This window comes from Brassica oleracea, chromosome C2 (genome assembly GCF_000695525.1).
Source record: "Brassica oleracea var. oleracea cultivar TO1000 chromosome C2, BOL, whole genome shotgun sequence".
Lineage (NCBI taxonomy): Eukaryota > Viridiplantae > Streptophyta > Magnoliopsida > Brassicales > Brassicaceae > Brassica > Brassica oleracea.
In genome coordinates, this window is record NC_027749.1 from 30,443,228 (window position 1) to 30,466,286 (window position 23,059).

General features: G+C 32.3%; 2 protein-coding genes across 2 annotated transcripts; one reads left to right on the top strand and one right to left on the bottom strand.

The window, feature by feature from the left end:
• Nucleotides 1-6,770: 6,770 nt before the first annotated feature.
• Nucleotides 6,771-7,283, bottom strand: LOC106323989. Its single transcript, XM_013762020.1, has one exon. The coding sequence runs from the start codon at nt 7,281-7,283 to the stop codon at nt 6,771-6,773; it is 513 nt and encodes a 170-aa protein (XP_013617474.1).
• Nucleotides 7,284-10,256: 2,973 nt separating this feature from the next.
• On the top strand, nt 10,257-14,717 carry LOC106323990. Its single transcript, XM_013762022.1, has 6 exons — nt 10,257-10,512; nt 10,805-10,881; nt 11,283-11,319; nt 11,484-11,607; nt 11,736-11,847; nt 14,559-14,717. The coding sequence occupies exons 1-6, from the start codon at nt 10,398-10,400 to the stop codon at nt 14,715-14,717; spliced, it is 624 nt and encodes a 207-aa protein (XP_013617476.1). The 5' UTR covers nt 10,257-10,397.
• The last annotated feature ends 8,342 nt before the right edge of the window (nt 14,718-23,059 follow it).

Consider the following 23,059-nt stretch of genomic DNA (forward strand, 5'->3'; position numbering starts at 1 on the left):
TTCAAGTGTTTTACAAATTATATAAGGTTCTTTATTACTATAACATTATGGTAATAGTTATTAACACAAATTTAACTTATGTAACAAATAGATTTTCATGTATTGTTATAAAATAGATACATATTTACATGTTTTTACTTTTAGTCGGTTTTGTTCAGTTTATTCGGTTTAATCGGTTATATACCAAACCATATCCAAATCCTACGGTTTTTATAAAATTATATCCATTCGGTTTATATGGTATATATCAAAACCAGACCATATTGTCTATTTCGGTTCGGTTTGGTTCGGTACGGTTCGGTTTTACCATATTGAACAGCCCTACCGAAAACGTACTACACTGCCTGATCCAAGTTTAGAATAGCTTCCGACTAATGCCATGGAGTGGACCGATCATTTGTTACAGTCCAACATGTAAACCACGGAGGCCAAATAGTCATTAAATGATTTTTAGAAAAACTGGAAGTGCTTTTTTTTGCTGAAAGGAATGCATTTATAACATATTTTTGTTCAACCTGATTTTTCTTTGATCAAAACGAAAAATTCATAACAGCACAGAAAATTGTAAGCTAAAATATATAAGCAGATTGTGATTTGATTAGAAACAATTTATCAGATTTTCCTCCCATTAACTTATTTATATATGCTTGTTTAACCTTTTCTTTGTTTTTTTTTATGTTAAAATACATACACTGGTTTTACAGACTTTGAATATTAATACATCGTTTTTGATTTTTATTTAATCTTCTGGGTTAACTATGAGGAATTTGGATCTTTGAGTCGTAATCTTTTCCATAGTCTAAAGCGAACATTTACTGATACCATTTATGACGTAAGCATTTATCCACGAAATTTCAAACTAAGAGTATAACAAGTTAACAACACCAACACATGCAATTAAACTAACTAGCCTAAATTTATAAATACATAAATTGAAGAGTTGAATTCTAGATAGTTAAATATTTTTTTTCCTAGCAGTGATATTTTGGAGATTTGTTTTGGTTATAAATTGCATAAATAGGGAGACGTTATTATTTCAGATGTGAACAGTTATATGATTTAATCTTAAGATAAATTTTATTTTTGATGCAAAATTAATAGATGTTGATTTTCAAAAAAAAAATTAATAGATGCTTAACTATGTCTATTTTGTAGATTATTTATTATTAATTAAATTGTTTTTAAGTAGATGATAAATGATGTTATAATTTAGAAAAAGTAGATAATTTTTAAAATTTTATTATTTATTGTAAAATAGAGAAAGCATCTGACAAAGGGGGAATGAAATGAGAATTTTAGTTGACTAAAATAAAATAATGGAAATAATTTGAGTGTTCGCTGACAAACATGCAACGCTTCTCTCACAAGCGTAAGTTACGTTCCTGCATGGGACAAAACAACACAATGTTATATTATTTTTTTGTACAATGTTTTCATATTCTATTTTTTTTTTTTAAACTAGTATTTCTTTTTCTTACGACTATTGTATTACTCAAACTTAGGACGGTGTAGATAGCCAAATCGGAATAGAACAATCAATAAAACAAAGCTTCTATAAAAAGATCTTGTAATCCTAACTAAAGAATCTGAAATCTGATTTTACGCTCGTAGAATATAAATGATCTTGAAATCCGGGAAGCATATCTGCAGATCTCTATCTTCTTTAATTTTGTTGCAAAGTTTTACCAAGTATGAGGCTCCATTATCATGGTGATCAAATCTTTGCAATATATATGTCCTGAAGCTCTAACATGTAGAATGCTGAAGCATACTATCCATCGCCCATCATAGTGCTTCCACTTCTGAATGTAAGGCAGACTCTTGCCTTGGATAATTTTGTATCTCCATAAGTTGAACTTTTTCCAAGCTATCCATCCAAACTCATCCAAACCCATCCACACCCGTTGAACTGTGCAGTGGCTTTCTATGACCCATCTATCATGAAGATGTTACCCAAGCTTAAGACTTGAGGTTCCTCAATACATTGATTTTCTAGAATAGGTGGCACACTCTCGTTTGCATTGAACCAGGTTTGACACTCACTCTCTACATAAAGAACTAGCTCCAATGGATCCATGTCTATCCCCCTAAAGAGTTTGTCATTTGGTGCCTTCCAGATATACCAGATTATCCAAGGATAAGGATCCCTGTCTAATTTTGGCTCGACAATTTTGTTCTTTCTCCAGAAAAGGAAATCCATATTAGCATAAATACTTGATACCGGAAAGATATATGGACTTGTTGGTGTCACTGATAAAGACCAAGCTTGTAAAGCTGGCGAGCATTCGAAGATGGCATGACTAACAGACTCTTCAGGTTCTCCACATTGTGGGCAACAATTATCGCATCTCATATTACGACGTATCAAATTCCTCGTTACTGCCACATGAACTGTTATCAATTGCCATATAAGATGACATATCTTTTGAGGCGCATTTATCGTCCAAGCAAAGACATGAAGCTTAGTCATACTTGGCTCTATTACCTCCTTCTCTTCCTCATGCTTCAATAAGTTTTGAGCTACCCAGTATCCAGATTTAACCGTGTACTTGCCATTTTTAGTGTAGTTTCAACAGAAGGTGTTACGGCGATGAGTTAAGCTTATGGTGAAACTCCTTATGAAAGGTATATCTGCAGGGGCAACATAATCCTCCAGTAGCCTAACGTCCCATTCCTTTGATTTCTGATTAATAAGGTCGATGACTCTCATGTTCTGGTGTAAAACTGGGGCTGAAGGGTGAGCCGGCATACAAGGATCTTCCCACACCTTGACCTCATATTTAGAATGTATATTTTTCTGATTCTCAATAGCAATAGCTTTCATGCCGCTGCGATACTGGTCCACACATATGATGGACTGCTTAACAAAGATTGTTTGTAAAAGCGGACTCATTCTGTAGTATCTTCCCTTCAATACTGGAGCCACTAACAAAACTGGGTTTTGAACTAGCCTTCATAGTTGTTTTGTTAATAAAGCCAGGTTGAATTCATGGATCATATGGAAACCAATCCCGCCCTTTTCCCTTGTTAAACAGAGCTTTTCCCATTTTGCCCAGTAAATTCCTCTCTCTGGGAGTTTGAACTCCACTAGAATTGTGCAATGGCACTCGTGAGGGTTTCACATATCTCCAACGGGGATAAGAAGGTAGACATAACATATGTCGGTAGAGCTAGCAGGATAGATTTAATCAAAACTTCCTTGTCTCCTTTTGAAAGCCATCTTCATGTCTATCCATTAACTCTGTGCATTAATTTGTCCTTGAGAAATGCAAAGAATTTACATTTGGATCTGCCCATATCTTCTGGAATTCCTAAGTACGTCCCCATTCTTCCTTCGTTCTGAATTCCAAGTGTATCCTTAATGTGCTATCTGACATTTGCCCCGATCCTCCTACTAAAGAGTGAAGAGGATTTCTCAAAGTTGATACATTGCCCTGATGCCTTTCCATATTTTCTGACTACTTTCATCACTTATTCACACTCACGGAGTTCCGCCTTACAGAAGAAAAGGCTATCATTAGCAAAGAGAAGGTGGGATACCAAGGGGCACGTGCGTTCAACACACATACTTTTTTCCTCCTTGGTTCTCTACATGATTATGAAAGCTAACGAGCACTTTCGTGCATAAAATAAAGATGAAAGGAGACAAAGGATCTCCTTGACGTAGACCTCTCTCTGGGACAATATTTTCCTTTGGTTGACCATTCATAAGCACCTTGTACTTAACTAAAGTTATACAGTGCATAATCCATCCAATCCATGTATATGAGAATCCCATTTTCCGCATTACTGCTTTGATGAATGGCCACTCCATCCTATCACACGCTTTACTTAAATTCGTCTTAATGGTTATCTTTTTTTTGCATCCACTAGGTTTAGTTCTCAGGACATGGAACATCTCTTGGGCAATCATAATATTATCTGAAATCTATCTTCCAGCAACAAAGGCTGACTGAGTTTCTGAAATTCAGTCTTGTAGAACTTTCTTTAATCTCTGGCATAGGACTTTGGAGATTATCTTGTATCTAACATTGCACAAGCTTATGGTTCGGAACTTAGACATATCATTCGGCTAAGTTGTCTTCGGGATTAAGTAGATATATGTATCATTTAAGCCATTCGCCATCAAACCTTCGAAAAGGAATTGATTAATCATATGAGTTAAATCCTCCTATACAATATCCCAGAATTTCTGATAGAATAGAGCTGTCATCCCATCTGGCTTTGGTGCGTTCTCGAGATGCATAACAAAAAGTACTAATTTGATCTCCCATTCAGTGACCGGAGCTGTAAGGTCATCATTAATTGAATCAGTTATCGTTGTGGATACCTCTAATAGTGCTTCCTCTATATCTTCTCGGTTAGAGGATTCAAATATTTGCCTAAAATAATTAGTAACAATGACTACCAGTCCTTCCTCATCCTCAACAACTTTCTTATTTGTATCTAAAAGCTGTGTGATTTTATTCCCTGCTCTCCTTTGATTTGTCAATGCATGTAAAAACTGTATTTATGTCGCCTTCTCTTAGCCAGAAATCTCAATTTTTTGTATTTCTATTTCCAGAAAATCTCCTCTACTTTAAGAGCATCTGATAGTTTCTTTAATGCTTCTGTTATTTCCTCAGTTACAACATCATCATTCGAGTACAGACCTTCCACCTTCTCTTTTAGATCTTCCACAAGCTTTTCTGAGTTTATATTGTCCTCTCTCCTCCATTAACTCAAGGCTTTGCGGCAGCTCAAAATGTGCTCCATAATATTTGCATCAGGTGGAAGATCTGGAGATTTTCATCCCTCAAGAATGACTTGCCAAAGTTCCTTATTATCCAGCCATTTTTTGTCAAATTTGATTTTTTTTTTTATTTCCTTATTAGTTTCTTGATGAGGTCCGCTAGGATTTGATGATGATCCGATCCACATAGCCTCATATACTTTACCGCAGAGCAAGAGAATCATGCCAATCTTCATTTCCAATAGCTATGTCTAGGCGACATCTAACAGTTGTTCTTTCTGCTCTCTTTCCTACTCATGATAACATGTTCCCCGTAAATGGGAATTCTAGCATCCCACAATCGCGTAACATCTACCTAAAAAGTAAAAATGAGATGTCTGAACGTTGTCTTCCTCCTTTATTATGGCCAGTGATTTCATTAAACTCTCATATTATAAACCAATGTCCATTTTTTGTTGTTGAGAAACGCGTAAGACGTTCCGAAACTTGTTCTCTTCTTTCTAGTACTGGGTGTCCATAAACAAACGTCATATCCATCAATGACTGCCTTAATGTCAATCATTATGTTATTCGAAAATAAAACATTAAAATGAAATTCATCCATAGAAAAAAAAAATAAACCTTTGCTGAGACCAAGTGGCTCAACGATAAACAAATGATCCAACCTAAGTTGGCATGAATGTTTTGCAACAGCAAGCTCATGTTCTTCTTCTCAGAAAGGAACACAAGTTATGGGTGATGCTTCTGACACATCTTTGTAAGGCATCGAACTGTAAGGTTGTTCCCAATCCCTCGACAGTTCCAACTGATTATCCTCATATATGATTTTTGAGGGGTTTTTTGGACCCCTCCAAACCATTATCTTTGAGAGAACAGTTGCTTGCTTTACTCGTACCCCTGTGTCGATTCCACTGGCTTTTACTTACCTCATATGAAGGAAAATTCGCTGGAGACGATTGGCGTGTTCTTGGTGAGCCTCTACGCAGGAACGCGGCCTTTTTGATCTGCAATATGAAAGGCGCTCCAGCACGTACACCCAATCGTGTTCCACTTCGGCTTGACGATTGACCTCTAGGTTTGTGACCCACCTTTGAACCAGAACTCTCCGAACTCACAGCCTTTATCTCCATCTACTTAAGATCTTCTCCAAGTAAATCATTACCTTCATCATCACATACCATCCTCGAATCATGATAAGCGAACGTAATACTAGAAGATCCAAAAATATCCATATCCTGAAGCGCATCAATCATTTGATCTTCTTTATTAAAATTCTCATGATTCTCTTCCTCCATAGGAGAGAAAGTTATCGCCTTTACAACTTCACGACCACATATCATTACGTTCTCCTCGTTATGAAGATCAATATGAGAAGGAGTAACTATGGTACTATTTTCCATATCCCATATCGTTGGGTTTCTCCAATACAGTATCATTAATCCTTAGGGACACATTGCTAGACGAACCCTCTGAAATGAGAAACGACTTTTGTGGTTTAAACTTACCAGCTTCCTCAGCTCGGTGCTACTTCTCTCCATTTTTGATATTTCTTATGCTCATATGGAGCATAAGATCTCTATACCCTGCAGTAAATTTCCTCACCGCACCATACTTGTCTTCATATCGATGTTTTTCTCCACCTCCATCCCTATTAGTGAGCCATGTCTATCATCTCGAATGTACCTACGATGGTCTGTACATTGTGTGGATTGAACGGAATAGCTTCACCGTGGTTCAGTTGAGAGCTCTGATCATTATATCTCTTGTCATAACGATCGTGATGCTGAAGTCGCCCATTATCATCCGACAACAATGTCTGACGAGTGATATTATGCTGAGGGAGTTGTACACGAGAAAAGAGATCAGTCTTAGCCAGTTGAGATTTTGTCTCTTCTAATTTCTTGGAGCAATATGACTCTTCATGAGTCATCAGACCACAATAGTTACAATGCTTGAACAACAATTCATACTTGATCTTGCAAGTCACTTCATATTCGCTTGTGGATTGTACCTTTCTTGCAAACACAAGAGGCTTTCTTTAATCAACATCTATTAGCAGCCTACCCGCAGATAACTCCATAGTATCAATGTGACCAAGTCTCCCACCAATGTTCTTCACAGTCCATAGATGAAGAGGTATGCCGGTAATCTCCACCCAAAATGGGATGATCCAAGGATAGTCATCATGCACAATGGGTTCCCATTGCACCAAGCCAAACATACAAAAGTTATAGTGAAAAGGACCTTGCCTTAGAACTTCTTGAATGTCATCCTCTGATGAGAAATTAAACAGAAACTTCTCATTACCAAGATCATTCGCAGTGATACGATCTTCCATTTTCCATTGAGTGGGCATAAATTGTAGCAGTTTCTCAACATTCTGATTTTTAGGATTGAGAAATTTTCCAATGAGAGACATACGAAACTTTCGGATTGTATGAGAATCATCTTGTTCCTCCAACATAATAGGCTCATCGTCATCCTCATAAATAATACCTTTCCCTTTTGTATCTTCCATATGAGCAGATCTAACACGGTTTGATGGACCCATACGAGGATATGGTTTCACAAATCGACGTATGTAAGAGTCTTATGGAAAGATCCAGTAGTGGGATGTTCGACTAAATTAGTGAGGAAACTCGAGATTGCGGTGTCGTGATGCTGCAGCCAGAAGGTGAAATCTAACGCCAAAAAAAATTTAGATCAGAGGCCGCCATCTTCAATCTCTCTTCTGTCGACCATAGCTAGGTCAGAGAACCGGATTGATAGGGTAGGCCTGATGAAACCTTCGAGGTAGTGATACCTTCGATAGATCAGTTGAAACAAGCCCAAGAGAACGTTAGATCCGATGAGAACCAAGAGATCTAGCAAAATCAACAGATACATAACGAGAAAAAAATGATGAACTGATCGTCTACAAGCAACAACCACCGTAATACACCAATGAATGTGATGAACCAATACGTCAAGGAGCGTATTGATACGGAGGGAATCGCCATTCCAGTCCGCTTTAGAAAACCCTAGCCGCTCTCCCTTATTCCCTTTGATTTTGTATTTTATTTATTCAGGTTCGTACATTCCGTCAACCTATATACATGCATTACACTATTTTAATATATACGACGTCATATTGAACGCCTTAGATCGTATGTTTTAAAACATTAATTAATAACAAGATTTGTAACTAGGGTTATTTGCTAAAACCATATCTCTAACCCTCTATATATATATATATCGGATGAATTCGTGTTCACGTGGTTAAAAAATTGAAACAATTTTGAATAGTGATCATTGGACTCAGTAGCGCCCCTGGGTATAAGCGAAGGAAGCATATGCTTCCGGCCCTTTGAATAAGTTAAATTATTTCAGCCTTTTTCTGTCAAGTTCTTCTGCAGCGTAGTTGGTATAGTGGCGAAAAAACATTTTTTTTGGTACAGGGTTCGAATATCATCAACCACAATTTTCTCTGTTTATTTTTATTTTTTAAAATTATTCAGTAAGAGGTCTAAAATAAAATGTGCTACTTTCAGCCCAAAATATTTCCAGGCCGGGCCTGATTGGACTACAACGTAGTGGCATTTTTTAATACACCGCTTTGAATCTGCTTTGAGTAAGTATATTCCCGAGTTACGATGTTGCTCTTTGTCGTTTTGGAGAGAATTAGAAGGACCAAGTCGCGTCAGTTACACAAACAATAATATTAAATTGAAATTGTTATTAATTTCGGTTTTCTTGTGTATGAACTTTTGTTGTACCTATATAGCATCTTAATTACCATTTATGTTATTCTTGGTATTGAAATTTCTGTTTTCTTGTACATTATTTCTTTATGTATGAAATTTCTGTTTTCTTGTACATTATTTCTTTATGTTCTCCTTGTTTTAGTATAAATAATGTTTTCATTAATGCACTTGCGTTTGCAGATGATAATGATTTTTGGTGTTTTATAACAATTACAAAAAAAAACTCTGTAATCCGTTTTATACTGTTCTAATCTTTTCAAAATCAAAAAATTAATTCCAACTAGCATTTCGGTTGTGATGGTTGTAGGAAATTTAAATACAAATATATTTGGTTTAAAACTATAAATATAAAAATAATAATATTTAATTAATTGTTTAAAAGTGACATAATATAAATACTAATATGTATTATATCTAAATTTATATAAAACTTTGAAACAAAATATTTACTATATTTTTTAATCATAAATATATAGATATATATAAACCCAAATATAATTTTAAAAATATAATATTAACTTTATGTTTAGTTTAATAATATCATTTTCATATATTATAATTATATAAAATATTAATATTGTTAATTTATTTCTAAATCGTTATTGAACATACTAATTTCTAACCGATATACTAATCGTACAAATCGCTTAGTAACATTCAAAACTACATGCATGTATAAACTCAGGCGACCTATGTGTTTACACTAGTCATATCCTAAGTCTCTTTCTTTGGCTATTTAGCATAACTTTTAGAACTATTTTATTATTGTAAATATAAATATAATGGAAATCTAGATAAGCCATATATATTACTCTTTTAACTCCACTGCAGTAATTTTAAACATTTTTAAATATATTGAAAATATTCTAAATTTATATTTCTAACTAGTACATAATAATGATGGAATTTTAATTTTACCACAAATTTAATATCACTTTCCAAAATTAATCTTTAAAGATAATAATTTTTATAAATAACTTATGTTTATGATAATCCTCCTAAATAATTTATAAATATTTAAAAATAACTTACAAAATATTTGAAAAATTGTAGTCAAATTATGGTATTTCAAGCAATTTCTCCATGATATTTAGATATCGTCCTTTATTTAAAACTAAATTTTGTTTTAGTTAAGTAGTAGATCATTTGTCTTAGTTAGCATGTTTGTCACTATGTTTAATGCGAATTTAAACCATTTAGGTTCCTTATATATATTCTTGACGAGAAGATGAATATTGATCAAGTGGAGTCTTCTGACCAACATTTTGTCATGATATCAAAGACAATAAAAATAGTCAAGGAATTGATGCAAAACCCTGAAATACCGTCATTCTTTATTTTTATAAAATTTTGATAATTCACTATATTATATGACTTATTTTTTTTAGAATACTATTTGATTATCTAAATCATTTGGCTCAAAATGATTATATATGCTACATGAGTTTTACGTCATTTAATTAACCTAACTTTCTTTTTGGCTTCTACCATTGTTTAAAAAAATAAGAAGAAGTACTGGTTTATGGTTTGAGTGTTTTAGACGAAGTTCTCATACATATTATTGTCACAAGAAACAAGACTTGAGGTGTCGATTAATTCTTTCTCTCGGATATCCAAAGGAATTCACAGAAACGGAAAATATATTGACTAAAAGCACCACAACATGACAAATCACAACAACAAATTTAAAATAATTTAATCTCCTTTTTAAGGTCTACATTTCCCGTTTTTCCCCACCAAGAAAAATGAGAAAGTAAAAAATAAGACAGGGGTTACGAAGACAACTAGTCCAACATACAAAATTTGCCTATCTGAAAATAGAGAATTTTCTAGCAGTTGCCTTCACCCCTTTCTGATTTGCTGCAACCATATTGAATCGACCGAGAGTTTTCGAACAAATTGTAAGCTTAGGAAAAGAAACGATGAAGACCCCTATCGTTAGATCATATGTTAGGTCAAAAGTGCCGCGGCTGCGATGGAATTCTGATCTTCACAACTCTTTTGTTCAAGCCGTTGAACAACTAGGTGGAGAACATAGTAAGCAGTTTTCTTTCTCTTCTAAAATTATAGTTACTAATTGTCTCAAGAATGAAGAATTTCTCAAATTCTGTCAACAACATTTGTTCTAGTTCTAGTACTTTAAAAAAAAACATTTTTTCTAGTAAAGTTTATCAATCATGGAAATTGTATTCCTTTTGAGGTTATTTCTTTGACTTCTGGCAGTAAAGACCCTTTTCGATTTCGTTTCACTCAAAATCAAGATATTTACAAATTTATTATCCTGGGTTGTCACATGTGTCTGAATTTCATATTTTTCTGAAAAATGCAGGAGCAACTCCTAAGATGGTTTTACAGTTAATGGATGTAAGAGGACTCACAATATCACATGTGAAGAGTCATCTCCAGGTCCTAAAATTTATATACATATAGCTACTTATAGATAACCTACCTATATCATTATATGTGTATTTATGAACAGCATCTTACTTTATAGATTTTTTTTTTTGTAAAACCATAGTTAATACTCCTTCTGTTTCATTATAAATGTCGTTTTAGGTTTCGACACACGGATTAAGGAAAAAAATAATTTTTTACATTTCCTATAAAAAACACTATTACCTATACACCTAACCATATTTCAGCCAATAGAAAAATAAATTTTGCATAAAATTAATAAATTTTGCATTGAAAATCGAAAACGACACTTATTTTGTAACGAAAAAAATTCTCTAAAACGACACTTAATATGAAACGGAGGGAGTAGATTTTAGTTTGGATAACCATATCTCTTAGTTACTCTCCAACAGATGTATAGGAGCATGAAGTTGGAAGAATCCATGCAAGGTAAAGAAATATAATTTACATTTCAATTTAACATTATACGATGATGTACGTATTGTATGTATTTGTTTAGGACGGTAGGACCATACATTGATGTTCAACATAATGCTTGCATTTTCAAAAGAAAAAAACATAATGCTTGCATATACACATGCAATATTTGGCAGACGGGATATTAGCAAAGAGAAGTGTTAGAGTGACAGGGGAAGTGACTTGGTGGCAGTTTCAACAGTACCTTCATAATTATGAACGTCTCCGAGGCAACGCCAACCTTTTCCAAAATCAACTAAGGTATCGTCTAGTTATTAATTGAAAAGTTTATTAATATACATCTGGGGTTTTTTTTTTGTCAACACTTCTTGGTTTAAATGTGAACCACAACTATATATGTATACATTTTTTATATGAATTTATTGTAGGCGAGAAGACGAAATGTATGAAAACATAATAACATTTGGAGAATCAAGTAATGGAATTAAGGACGTACCAAGTGACTATTTTACTTGCACGTCTCTATATGAGTCTTCAAGGGTAAATTTTCGATGAATTTTCTGTCGCTCTATCATTGATAGATATGGTTTATCAAAAGAAAAGAAATCATTGATATATACTACCAGATTGTTCTTTTAGTCATCACTAGTAAAATTTATCTCACTATACATTTCTTACACTATCATAAATATATATTATACACTAACATATACAGTTGACAAATATATATATAAACTTGAATGATATATATATTTATATATAAGTTCAACATGCCATATATTATTTCCAAGTGTATTGCTCACTATATATGGTTTATCGAAATTTGTCTACCCTGTTTATATAATTTTGTTTTTTTTATCAACTGTATTTAGTGAATAGTTATTTATTTTTGTTAAATATTTTGTGAGTTGATAACAATATAATGCTTATGCAGCTTGTAAGTCTAGTATAGACATGTAGTTAAAAGTGAAGCGTATATATGAAATTTAATTTCAGTAGATTATTAATTAGAAACTAAATCCCGCGCGGATGTTTGATTTCATTTCTATATAGTAAAAATCTTATTTCTACATTTTTAATAGTAAATATTCTTAACATTAACCGTATTTTCAAACATTTATAGTTTTTTCGAACCAAAATAATGTTATAGTCAACATGTATGGTCTTCTTCTTCATTTTCTTCTTCTGCCATCTTTGTAGATAACTTCATGTTTTTAAAAGTCATATATTTGTTTGCTCTAACTCAATAAAGCTTTGTAGTATATATTTTAAATTATTTTCACAAACACAAACGTATATCACAAAATAAATTTACACCTTCAGTTTATAAATTTAGATCAAAATCTAAACTATGCGGTTATAACAAAAAATAAAATAGTATAGGGGTGAGTCATAATTATTTCCAATTCCAAAAAATTTAGCACACCTGAAAAAGAAATTAAATAAATTTTATAAATCCACAAATATATAAAAATATTTGGAATGATAATTTCTATTCAAATAAATTTGTTTACGAAAAATTATCATGCACTGTTATTGTTTATTTCTAGAGCCTCGCTGTGACCGTCTGAATATTTTTTTTTACTTCAAAATTTTTTTTATACTAAATGGTATAATATATTAACAAATTGTATTAAAAAAATTTTATATAACATTTTAAAATAGAATAATTTTATTTATTACTTTGAATATATTTCTAGAGCTTGACCCGTTGGCTTTAAATGTATTAACAAATTTTTTGTATTACATTTAAAACATAACAATTTTTTTACTTTGAATAATTATATTTTTGTGATTTTAATCGTCAATTATATCACAGTGTATCATATAAGTAAATACAATATTTTTAACTAATTGGACTTATATATATGAAAACATTATACCAATAATTTATGAATACTTTATTTTTATTTATATATTATAAAAATTGATTATGATGTTTGGTTTTTACTTTATCATTTATTACTAATAAATACTGAAAAATATTTAATATTTTAATACAAAATATATAGGAAAATCAATTGAGAAATTTATTTTCGTTAAAATTTTATTAAAATATATATTATTTAAATTAGAAAATATTGGAGGATTAAATCTATTGTTTAAATTAGGAAAATACAAGCATCCTTAGATATATGTTCAATAAATATCTCAGTGGTATTCTAGTGTAAATAAGTAGTAAAACTAAGGGGATTTCTATTTTGTACTTTTATTTTAATAATATAGATTTTTGTGATTTTAATCGTCAATTAGATCACAGTGTATGATATAAGTAAATACAATATTTTTAAATAATTGGACTTATATATATGAAAACATTATACCAATAATGTATGAATAGTTTATTTTATATTTTTATTTATATATTGTATAAATTGATTATGATGTGTGGCTTTAAATTATTATTTATTACTAATAAATATTAAAAACTATTTAATATGTTAATACAAAATATATAGGGAAATCAATTGAGAAATCTATTTTGGTTAAAATTTGATTAAAAAAATCTATTATTTAAATTAGAAAAATATTGGAGGATTAAATATATTGTTTAAATTAGGAAAAGACAAGCATACTTAGATATATGTTCAATAAATATATCAGTGGCATTCTAGTGTAAATAAATAGTAAAACTAAGGGGATTTCTATTTTGTACTTTTATTTTAATAATATAAATTTTTGTGATTTTAGTCGTCAATTAGATCACAGTGATATAAGTAAATACAATATTTTAAAATAATTGGACTTATATATATGAAAACATTATACCAATAATGTATGAATAGTTTATTTTATATTTTTATTTATATATTATATAAATTGATTATGATGTGTGGTTTTAATTTATTATTTATTACTAATAAATATTAAAAAATATTTAATATGTTAATACAAAATATATAGGGAAATCTATTGAGAAATCTATTTTGGTTAAAATTCGATTAAAAAATCTATTATTTAAATTATGAAAATATTGGTGGATTAAATCTATTGTTTAAATTAGGAAAAGACAAGTATGCTTAGATATATGTTCAATAAATATCTCAGTGGCATTCTATTGTAAATAAGTAGTAAAATTAAGGAGATTTCTATTTTGTACTTCTATTTTAATAATATAGATAATGTTCTCTATAACTATGAAAACATGAAAAGGATTTTGATATCATCTTAACCGGCATGCGTCCATCTCAGCTTGCAAAAATAGAGATGTTAGTTTAGAAATAATTAGTTCTATACTTTTGCTTTAACAGGTCCGAGTTAGTAAAAGTAAAGCTGATGATGACAATGGTAAAATTGTTTGTGATATTGGAGATGATGGTAATGTTGTTACTGTGTCAGTAAAATCAACAAAGGCTTCCAAAGGTGAAGAAGAATCGTCCCTTGAGCTCACTCTTGGTCTCAAGCCTTAAAACAGGAATTCGATATATGCAGAAACCATTGGAATGTATCTTGTTAATGCATGTATTTAAAAATATGTTTTTAATAATTTCTGTATACTAGTGAACACCATTGCACGTTGGTGTCTTTCTATTGAGATTTTAAACCGACGACTGTATGCCGTTTCTTTGACTAAATCTGTACGTTGTCAATGGTAAACCAATATAAAAATTTTACATCTTTATTTTAGTGATTTCAGTAATTAAACTCTATAATCTATCTATCTATTTATTTATTTTTTTTGAATTATATAGGGGTATCCTGATCCACAGAAATGGTCCAGACTAGTCATGTGTTGACACGTGTCGGTTCCCTGTCTTTGGCGATACCGAAATGTTAATTTCTCAATGACCGGGATTCGAAATGTTAATTTCTCAATGGCCGGGACTCGAACCTTGGTTGCTTCACCGTATTGGATTTTTTACCTCAAGTTAATCACTACCGGGTAACAAGTCCCAATTATCTATCTATATATATATAAAGGAGAAAACTCTGCCACATCATCACGAAGGAGTAGCAAAAGAGGACACGTGTCTCCAATTCTATATATCTGAAGAAAAGACGAATCTTTCGTTTACTTCTTTACGACCTTTTACTAACCTGGTTTTATAGGGTCTGTTTGCCTAAAGCCCATATAAATAATCTGGCTATCTTCTTTCTAGACCTAATGTTGTCTAGCAGGAAAAAAATCACAGGGACGATTGAAAGTAACGTTTTCCTTTTGCATTCAAGAGTCTCATATAATGATCGCGATATCAACTATTAAACCACTCTCTCCACTCCTTCGAATTGATTTTATCATGCATCTTTCCATGGTAACGTCTGAAACCTAGGGTTATATATACGCCAGAGGCCGGACATGGCAATCATCTCTCCCAACAAACCTTTCAAACTTTCGATTCCAAGCTCACCTACCTTTGTTGGCAACCTCACGTATCCTTCTCACTGTTTTGATAGATGGGCGTTGTAGCCAGAGTTCTATTATTTAGTTTTCTGTTACGTCTGTGAAATAATCATGTAATTGCTCTTCGGCCACAGTTTACGTTCATCCACATTTCTGTTAACTCCTACCGTCTGAAGAAGAACAAACACCTGTTCAGTGAAGGTTCATTCTATTCGATATAGACATGGCCTTTTAGTTATGCACATTCTCTTTCTTGGTTGTAAGTTGTGACTTTTTTCCATTGCGTTTTCATCTTATGTGTGAATATAGCTTACTGAGGAGTTGGCTAAGTTGGATGAAAAGCTCAAGTTGACAGAATCCATTATCCAAAGAAAATTATTGCTCGGTGAATACTTCCTTGCTCGATTATGTTACATCTTATATTTTTATACTAAAATAACACAAAACAATTGTGTTGCAGTCTTCCTGATTTCAACCGCTTATGATGCTGAGTTCTAGAATTGATACTGATTTCAGAAACTTATGAACTTCATTCCTGCAACTAGTGATTTCTTTTGTTTTCATTCAAACTAATTTGTATTGATTTCAACCGCTTATGATACATACTTAAATTAATATGTTTCTTTTGATTCAAACAAATATGATAGCTAATACTCAAGAAAATATGAAGGAATGCGCAGATACGGAAGAGAGGCTCAAGAGATTATGCAGGAACATACATAGATATACCATTTGGTGGCCAAGTTATCTTGAGAGGAAAAGGAGAGGCTCAAGGGTCACCAGTAAATTATCAACAGAATCTTGGTGGAAGATACTTTCGCGTTTATTGATTTCAATTGCTTAAACTCCAGAATCCTGGAATTAGAGGGTTTCTTTTGTTTTCATTTAAACCAATATTGTACTATATTCTAGAGAATCACAACGTCAATGTTCATTATAATATATAGAAACAGGCAGATGAGAAATGACGTGGTTCATATCATAGTCTTTACCAAAACTTGGGATTAAAAAAAAAGTGGAGGATGAAATTTAAGAGGAAACTGAGTAAAGAGAAAAACCAAAATGAACACTCATATGATTTCTTTGGACACAAGTAACTGATATGTCTTGGGAAGATTTAGGGGTTTGAGGTGACCTCTCATTTGCTGTTACCGAAATTGGTGAAAATGGATTTAACTTTGATATATTTAAATGCACACATTTCATAACTGTATAGAATTTCTAGGGGGAAAAATATATAAACAAACTCTTTTTTTGTAACATATAAACAAACTCTTTAATTTTGGAACTTAATTAAACCAAAACAAATCTTAAATCAATTATAAACTTAAAAGTGATTTCGCATAACTTAAATAACTAACATAAAAGAGCATCTCAAATTTGTTTAAAACCATGAAAAAATTAAAAATAAATTATAATATGTCTACCCATTTATATTTCGTAATGGTTTAGCTATTATGTATTTAAATACAAATGCAAAAAAAAACTATATATATATATACAAAAAAATTGTGCGTATAATGGAAATGTTTTGTATCCATTAATGAAACAAAGTTTCCCAGATTCCTAGGATTAGCAATGACTACGACGGTTTTCTAATTTACCATACAATTCATTTTTTCTGGCTTACTTTAGGACTTTGACAAAACATAATATCAGATTTTCAGTAACTTGATTTCCCTCATATGCTCAAAATTCTTATTAAATATGTACGAAAAAATAGATAAACGACAATACCGTTCACGGAAACAGAGACATACCAAAGTTCCTTCTATACTGTTATGTTTAAGTAAGGCCCTCTTTACTACCTCCGCAAGACTGAATCCTCTCAGTAATCAACCGAACAATCACAAACTGTGTCTACTCCTTCAAACAGGAGAACTCTGAAGAATCAACCAACTCCATGAAACTATAGCTTTCTCTGTTTTAATTGGCTTTTTATTTTCTGATTTCAAAATAACTTTTCCACTCCATCGCCAATGTTGTATAACGATAGCAAAACAGAGACATACGAAACTCTGGGCCTCTCATCCAAGATTGCTTTCCTAAGCCCTTCTCTAACTTACAAATCCAATGTCACCATCGGATCCATTTATCTCTCTAAAATGGGTTTTATGTATTTAAATACTTCATCCGTTTCCGAAAGTAAGATGTTTTAGATTTTTTACTTGTACCACAAAGATAGATTTTCTATATGTTTAAGGTATTTTTTCATACTTTTTAAAAACATTAAATGAAAATATTTGAATTGATTAAATTTCATTGGTGAAAAGTTATTGGAAAGTATGTAATAAAGTAAAAGAAAAATTAAATTATAAATATTTATTGAATTCTTAATAAGCGTGAACATTTTAGAAAATTTTACTTTCGGGAACAGAGAGAGTAATATTTAACCACCAATTATATAAACTATAAAATATATTATATTATATTAAAAAACTATGTAAGCACCAATTAAACCCTACACATATCTATCATAAACAATTTTAAAGAAAATTATACGTAATAGAAAAAATACAACCCAAATATGTTAACAAACAGTTGTCTATGTTCTCTACAAAAATTTTACCAAAAAAAAAATGTTCTTTACAAAAACTAGCGTTTACATGTTTATAAATGCCTTCTATTAGGGTAGACCGATAAATTTAAAACCATCTTCACATCGTATATGTTGGACTTTAGATGCTGTCACATGCGCCCAAATATTTAAAACATAGACAACCGTTAAACGTTCTTGCGGTCCTTTCTTCTGATTCATCAACGACAAGAAAAAAAGAAATAAAGAATTAAAAGAAAGAAAAACCTGAGTTCGCCCTAGTTTCAAAACTCTCTCAGAGCGCGAATATCAAGAAGCCACCGCTATTACCGTTTCTCGACGCCAGCGGCGTCCTTGGCTGTCGGCGTCGGGCCTCTGCTTACCTTTCTCTCTCTATGATTCTTCTCCTCTTTGTTTTGATCATTTTTTCAAGTTTCTGTTTTTTTATCTCCGCCGTGATGGTCGCTTTGCTTGACGCCGGAACTTCTCTTTGGAGACTGTTCGTCGGAATGTGTTGGCGACTGCTTCGCGGGACTATTCTCACCGGATTCGGCTCTCTCTGGGGGACTCCCCCTCACACCGTGCTCTGCTCTACCTTCAACCACCATGTTTATGCTTCAAACCCATGGATCTACTTCCCAGAGTCGTATCCCCATGGATCTGCTCCTCACCAGCCAGATCCACCTTCATCTCTCGCTTGCTGTCTTCCTCGGGTCTCCGTGGTGTCAACATCTTGTTCAAGTCTCGTCGTAGTCTCCACCGCTACTATCAACACTCCATCTCAAACCGACATTTCTTCTCGGAGGCAACTTGGCGTTGAGGATGGAAGCTGCTGGCTTTCTTGCTATAGGTCCGCTAGATCTGTTATTTTCAGGGGGATTCCCCTTACCGTCTCTCCCCCCCTTCACCTCCACCCACAAGCCATCTCCACCGCCTTCACCATCCGTTCTGGTTCTGAAGCATCTCTTGCCCCTCCGGGAAAGTGATAGCTTCCGTCACACTACTCCGCCACACGTAAGCTCAACACCAGTAGATCGGAGGTCACCGGCGTTCCTCCTCTCACCGAACCAAAACCATTCGTTCACCTGGCGCTACACTGTACTTGACAATCCAACCTATCGCTGGCGTTGCTCCGTCCATTTCGAGCTGGGCCACAAAGTAATGAGATTGGGCCTGGTGGACCCAACAGTTCTTGATGATTTGTTGGTCAGCCCAACAGTTTCACAGCCCATGTTATTGTGGGGGATGTTGATATTTTTGATCAATTTTCTAAAGATTTCCGGTGGATTCATTGGGATTTTTACCGAAACATACTTGCACACAATGCGTCATCTCTCTTTTATGAAGAAGTTACAACCTTTTCACTCACCGGGACTTTCGTCTTTATCATCATTAGCATCCTTTTCTTCAGAGAAGCGATCCGTCTTATCTCCAGTCTCCTTTTCAAGGAGTGTTTTCCCTCTAAACGTTAAATGGAGGTATATGCCCATATCTATAATCGTTTGTCTATCTTGTGGAGCGGTCCGTTCGGGGCCTGAAGATGCAACGGATTTCATTTCGACGGTATTCCGAGGTGCGGATTGGGTATCAACGTCCCACAAAGTGACTATCTCTCAAGTTTCTGGCATTGCCATGAAGCTTGCTTCGACGCATTCGAGTTTTTCTCTGAGTTCGCTGTCAACCTATCTTAGAGGTTTCTCTATATCTATCGCTTATGTTGTATCGTCTTTTGTTTGTAGAGTTTGTTTAAACTCTTTTCTTCTTTGTAGTTCGAATGTTTAAGAATTAATGAAAGTTGTGTAAAAAAAAAAAGACAACCGTTAAACAAAAGAACCTCCTTCATAATAAAACGTCCTATAATATCAATAAATTTTAACAATACAAAATAGAAAACTACACTTTATACATTTGCGTATGATAAATTTATTACAACAATTTAATAAGACAAATTCAAAACACCCACATCCCTAGTGCTGTATATAGTAACAAGGTAAAAAGCTTAATTAGGGGGTCATATACTTCTACAAATTAATATTTAATTATTTTGGGTTAGATTAGTGTCTACACCAATATATTTGTGTTCATACTTCCACATACCCCACTAATTCGTTCATATTTTGTTATAGTATTATCATGTTATAGTTTTATATATCAAATTTGTTAAGCATGACTAATAAAAATATTTATGAAATAGCTTAACATTTTACCAAAAAAAAAAATATTTATGAAAATTAAAGTCCAATTCATTAATGTTTATGTGTTTCCTTAATTTAGTACTATTGCACGGGTGTTTGTTTTCGCTCTTGAATGCATATGTAAAGTCTTGACAATAGAACTTTGAACAAACCAGCAGCTAAGTAGATTTTTCTTTTGATTGTTGATTACTACATGTTTACGCGTTTTGTAGATCCACAAATGTTAAATTAACGATGCTTCAAAACGCTATACCTCAGCTTGTATCACTATCAATACAATATGTTAAAAGGTACCTGAAACCTAAGACAAAAACAAATACAATACAAGATCACAAATGAAGGACTATAAATAACCAAGACTAATCTTAATCTAAGTAACATGTCTCTTGAAGGGGGAGAAAAATACTACATTATATGAACCGTTAGTTAATGAATTTGGAATAAAACTTAAAAGTATATTCTTTCATTTTGTTTACACATTTTCTAATTTTTTGTCCACTATACTATTACAAACTACGAGAAACATTACATAGATGATATTACAGTCAAAATTTTTATCTACCTTATGAAGATTCACGTCTGACTGCATAAACCCGGGGCCTCCGTATGAGATCCATTACTGGCGGTACTCTTTGCGCCATGCTGAAAATCTCTGGTAAGTTTTTTTCCAACGTTGTGCATAATTCATCTTTGCTGAGAATCGAAATCGGACCTCCTAGTGTAAAATCATTAATGAACCCTTTGTCAAACCACTGGACCAAAGAGGCTTCCACACTTTCTAATTAGCAAAATAATTTTCAAAAATACAAATTGAATTAAAAGTTTTAATTAACAACAAAATCTTCAAATAGTTTGAAGATAGAAAATATAAAGAGTTAATAATTCTTTACTAGACTTGTCAAAACTTGACTTGCAATGTAGAGATATTATGATATTTATCAATTTATAAAGATATTAATTTACAAAAATTTCTTTTCTGAATTTTTTTCAATTTTAGAATTATTTTTTTATAAAATAAAAAATAATTAATTTTAGCATATATACATTATTCAAATTTTGAAATTTGACTTTCACATTATATTTATTGTATAATTTGGTGTATTTGAAATATGTTTTATAAAATTTAACCGTGGTTTAGATGTAATTTTACTAAATATTAGCAAAATATATTGAAGTGTTAAGAAAATATATAGATAATTTTATTTTGAAATAAAGAAAATAATATAATTATTTGATTGTACTTATATAAAATTTATATATATATATATATATATAAATTATTAATTTACGATTTTAAAGGGACCACGTATTTATTTAGAATTTTATAAAATATTATTATCTTATTATTTTATCGATTTGTTTCGTATTTTGAACCGGTTCAGCTTGGGACCAGACAAATTTATTTATTTATAGTGTTTAAATGTGGTTTCATAAGAAAGGTTTATATGGCTAGGACTAGGACCAGTGTAGAAGTCTCGGCATGATGAGTTTTCTGACATTCAGTGGGTCTGACATTAAGGTTATCTGGTTAGGTATATTTACTGGAAAGGGCTTTATTTAGGCCTGAGCATTTTAACCTGGATCCGAAGACCCGAACCGTAACCGACCCAAAAATACTCGACCTTGAACCGGACCGAAAATTTACAAGTACCTTTTGGGTCTAAATTTTTTTTACCCGAAAGAACCGGAACCGAAAAGGAACCGACCCGAATAGACCCGGACCTGAAAAGAACCGACCCGAATAGATCCGATCCGATAAGAACCGATTTGTACCCGACTTAAAAATATGTATATCTAAAACTATGATGTTTTTGTGTTATATTTTATATATATTATTTTATGACTTAGTTGAAATATCTTTTGTTAACAACATTTGTTATTATTTTTTAACATTTTTAAAGTAATATAAAGCTTTAAAATATAAAATTTAGTGTTTTAAAATGTTTTATTTTAATTATTAATAGTTTCATTTAAGTTGTTTTGTAAAATTTTAAATATATATGACAAATATTCAATTAAATTCGATGGAATTGGGTATATCATGTCCTTTTCAGATCCTAAATACCGAACCCGACCCAGACACGATATGGACCCAAAAAATTACGGATATTTTATGGGTATTTTAATTATAGATCCGAACCGACCCGGACCCGAGAAGAACCGACCCGAACCCGAACCAAAAATTTCTAAGTACCTATTGGGTCTAAATATTTAGGACCCGAAAAGACCCGGATCCAAAAGGAACCGACCCGACCCCGACCCGAAGACCCGAACGCCCAGGCCTAGCTTTATTAATGGACTAGGTTCTGGATACGAAGGGATATGTTGCTGCACCTAAATTTGACACATAAGTGTTTATTTTTTATATATTAAATATTTTATAAATTGATTTTATGTTTAGCAAGTTTTTATTATGATATAATTAAATATTTAATTTTAAGGTTTAGGGGTTCTTCCAAGAAGTTATTCATTGGAAGACTTCTTGAGAAATCTTCTCTACCTAATTGTTTTAACCTAATTAACTTTTTTGTTTTCTTATATAAAGAATATTTACATATTCTCTTTCTTTCTCTTAATTGTTTGCAACAAAAAATGTAATATTTATCACTCTAAAACTTTCTAATTTCTTTAAATTTGAAAACATCACACTTTATATAAATTTCTCATATTCGTATGATA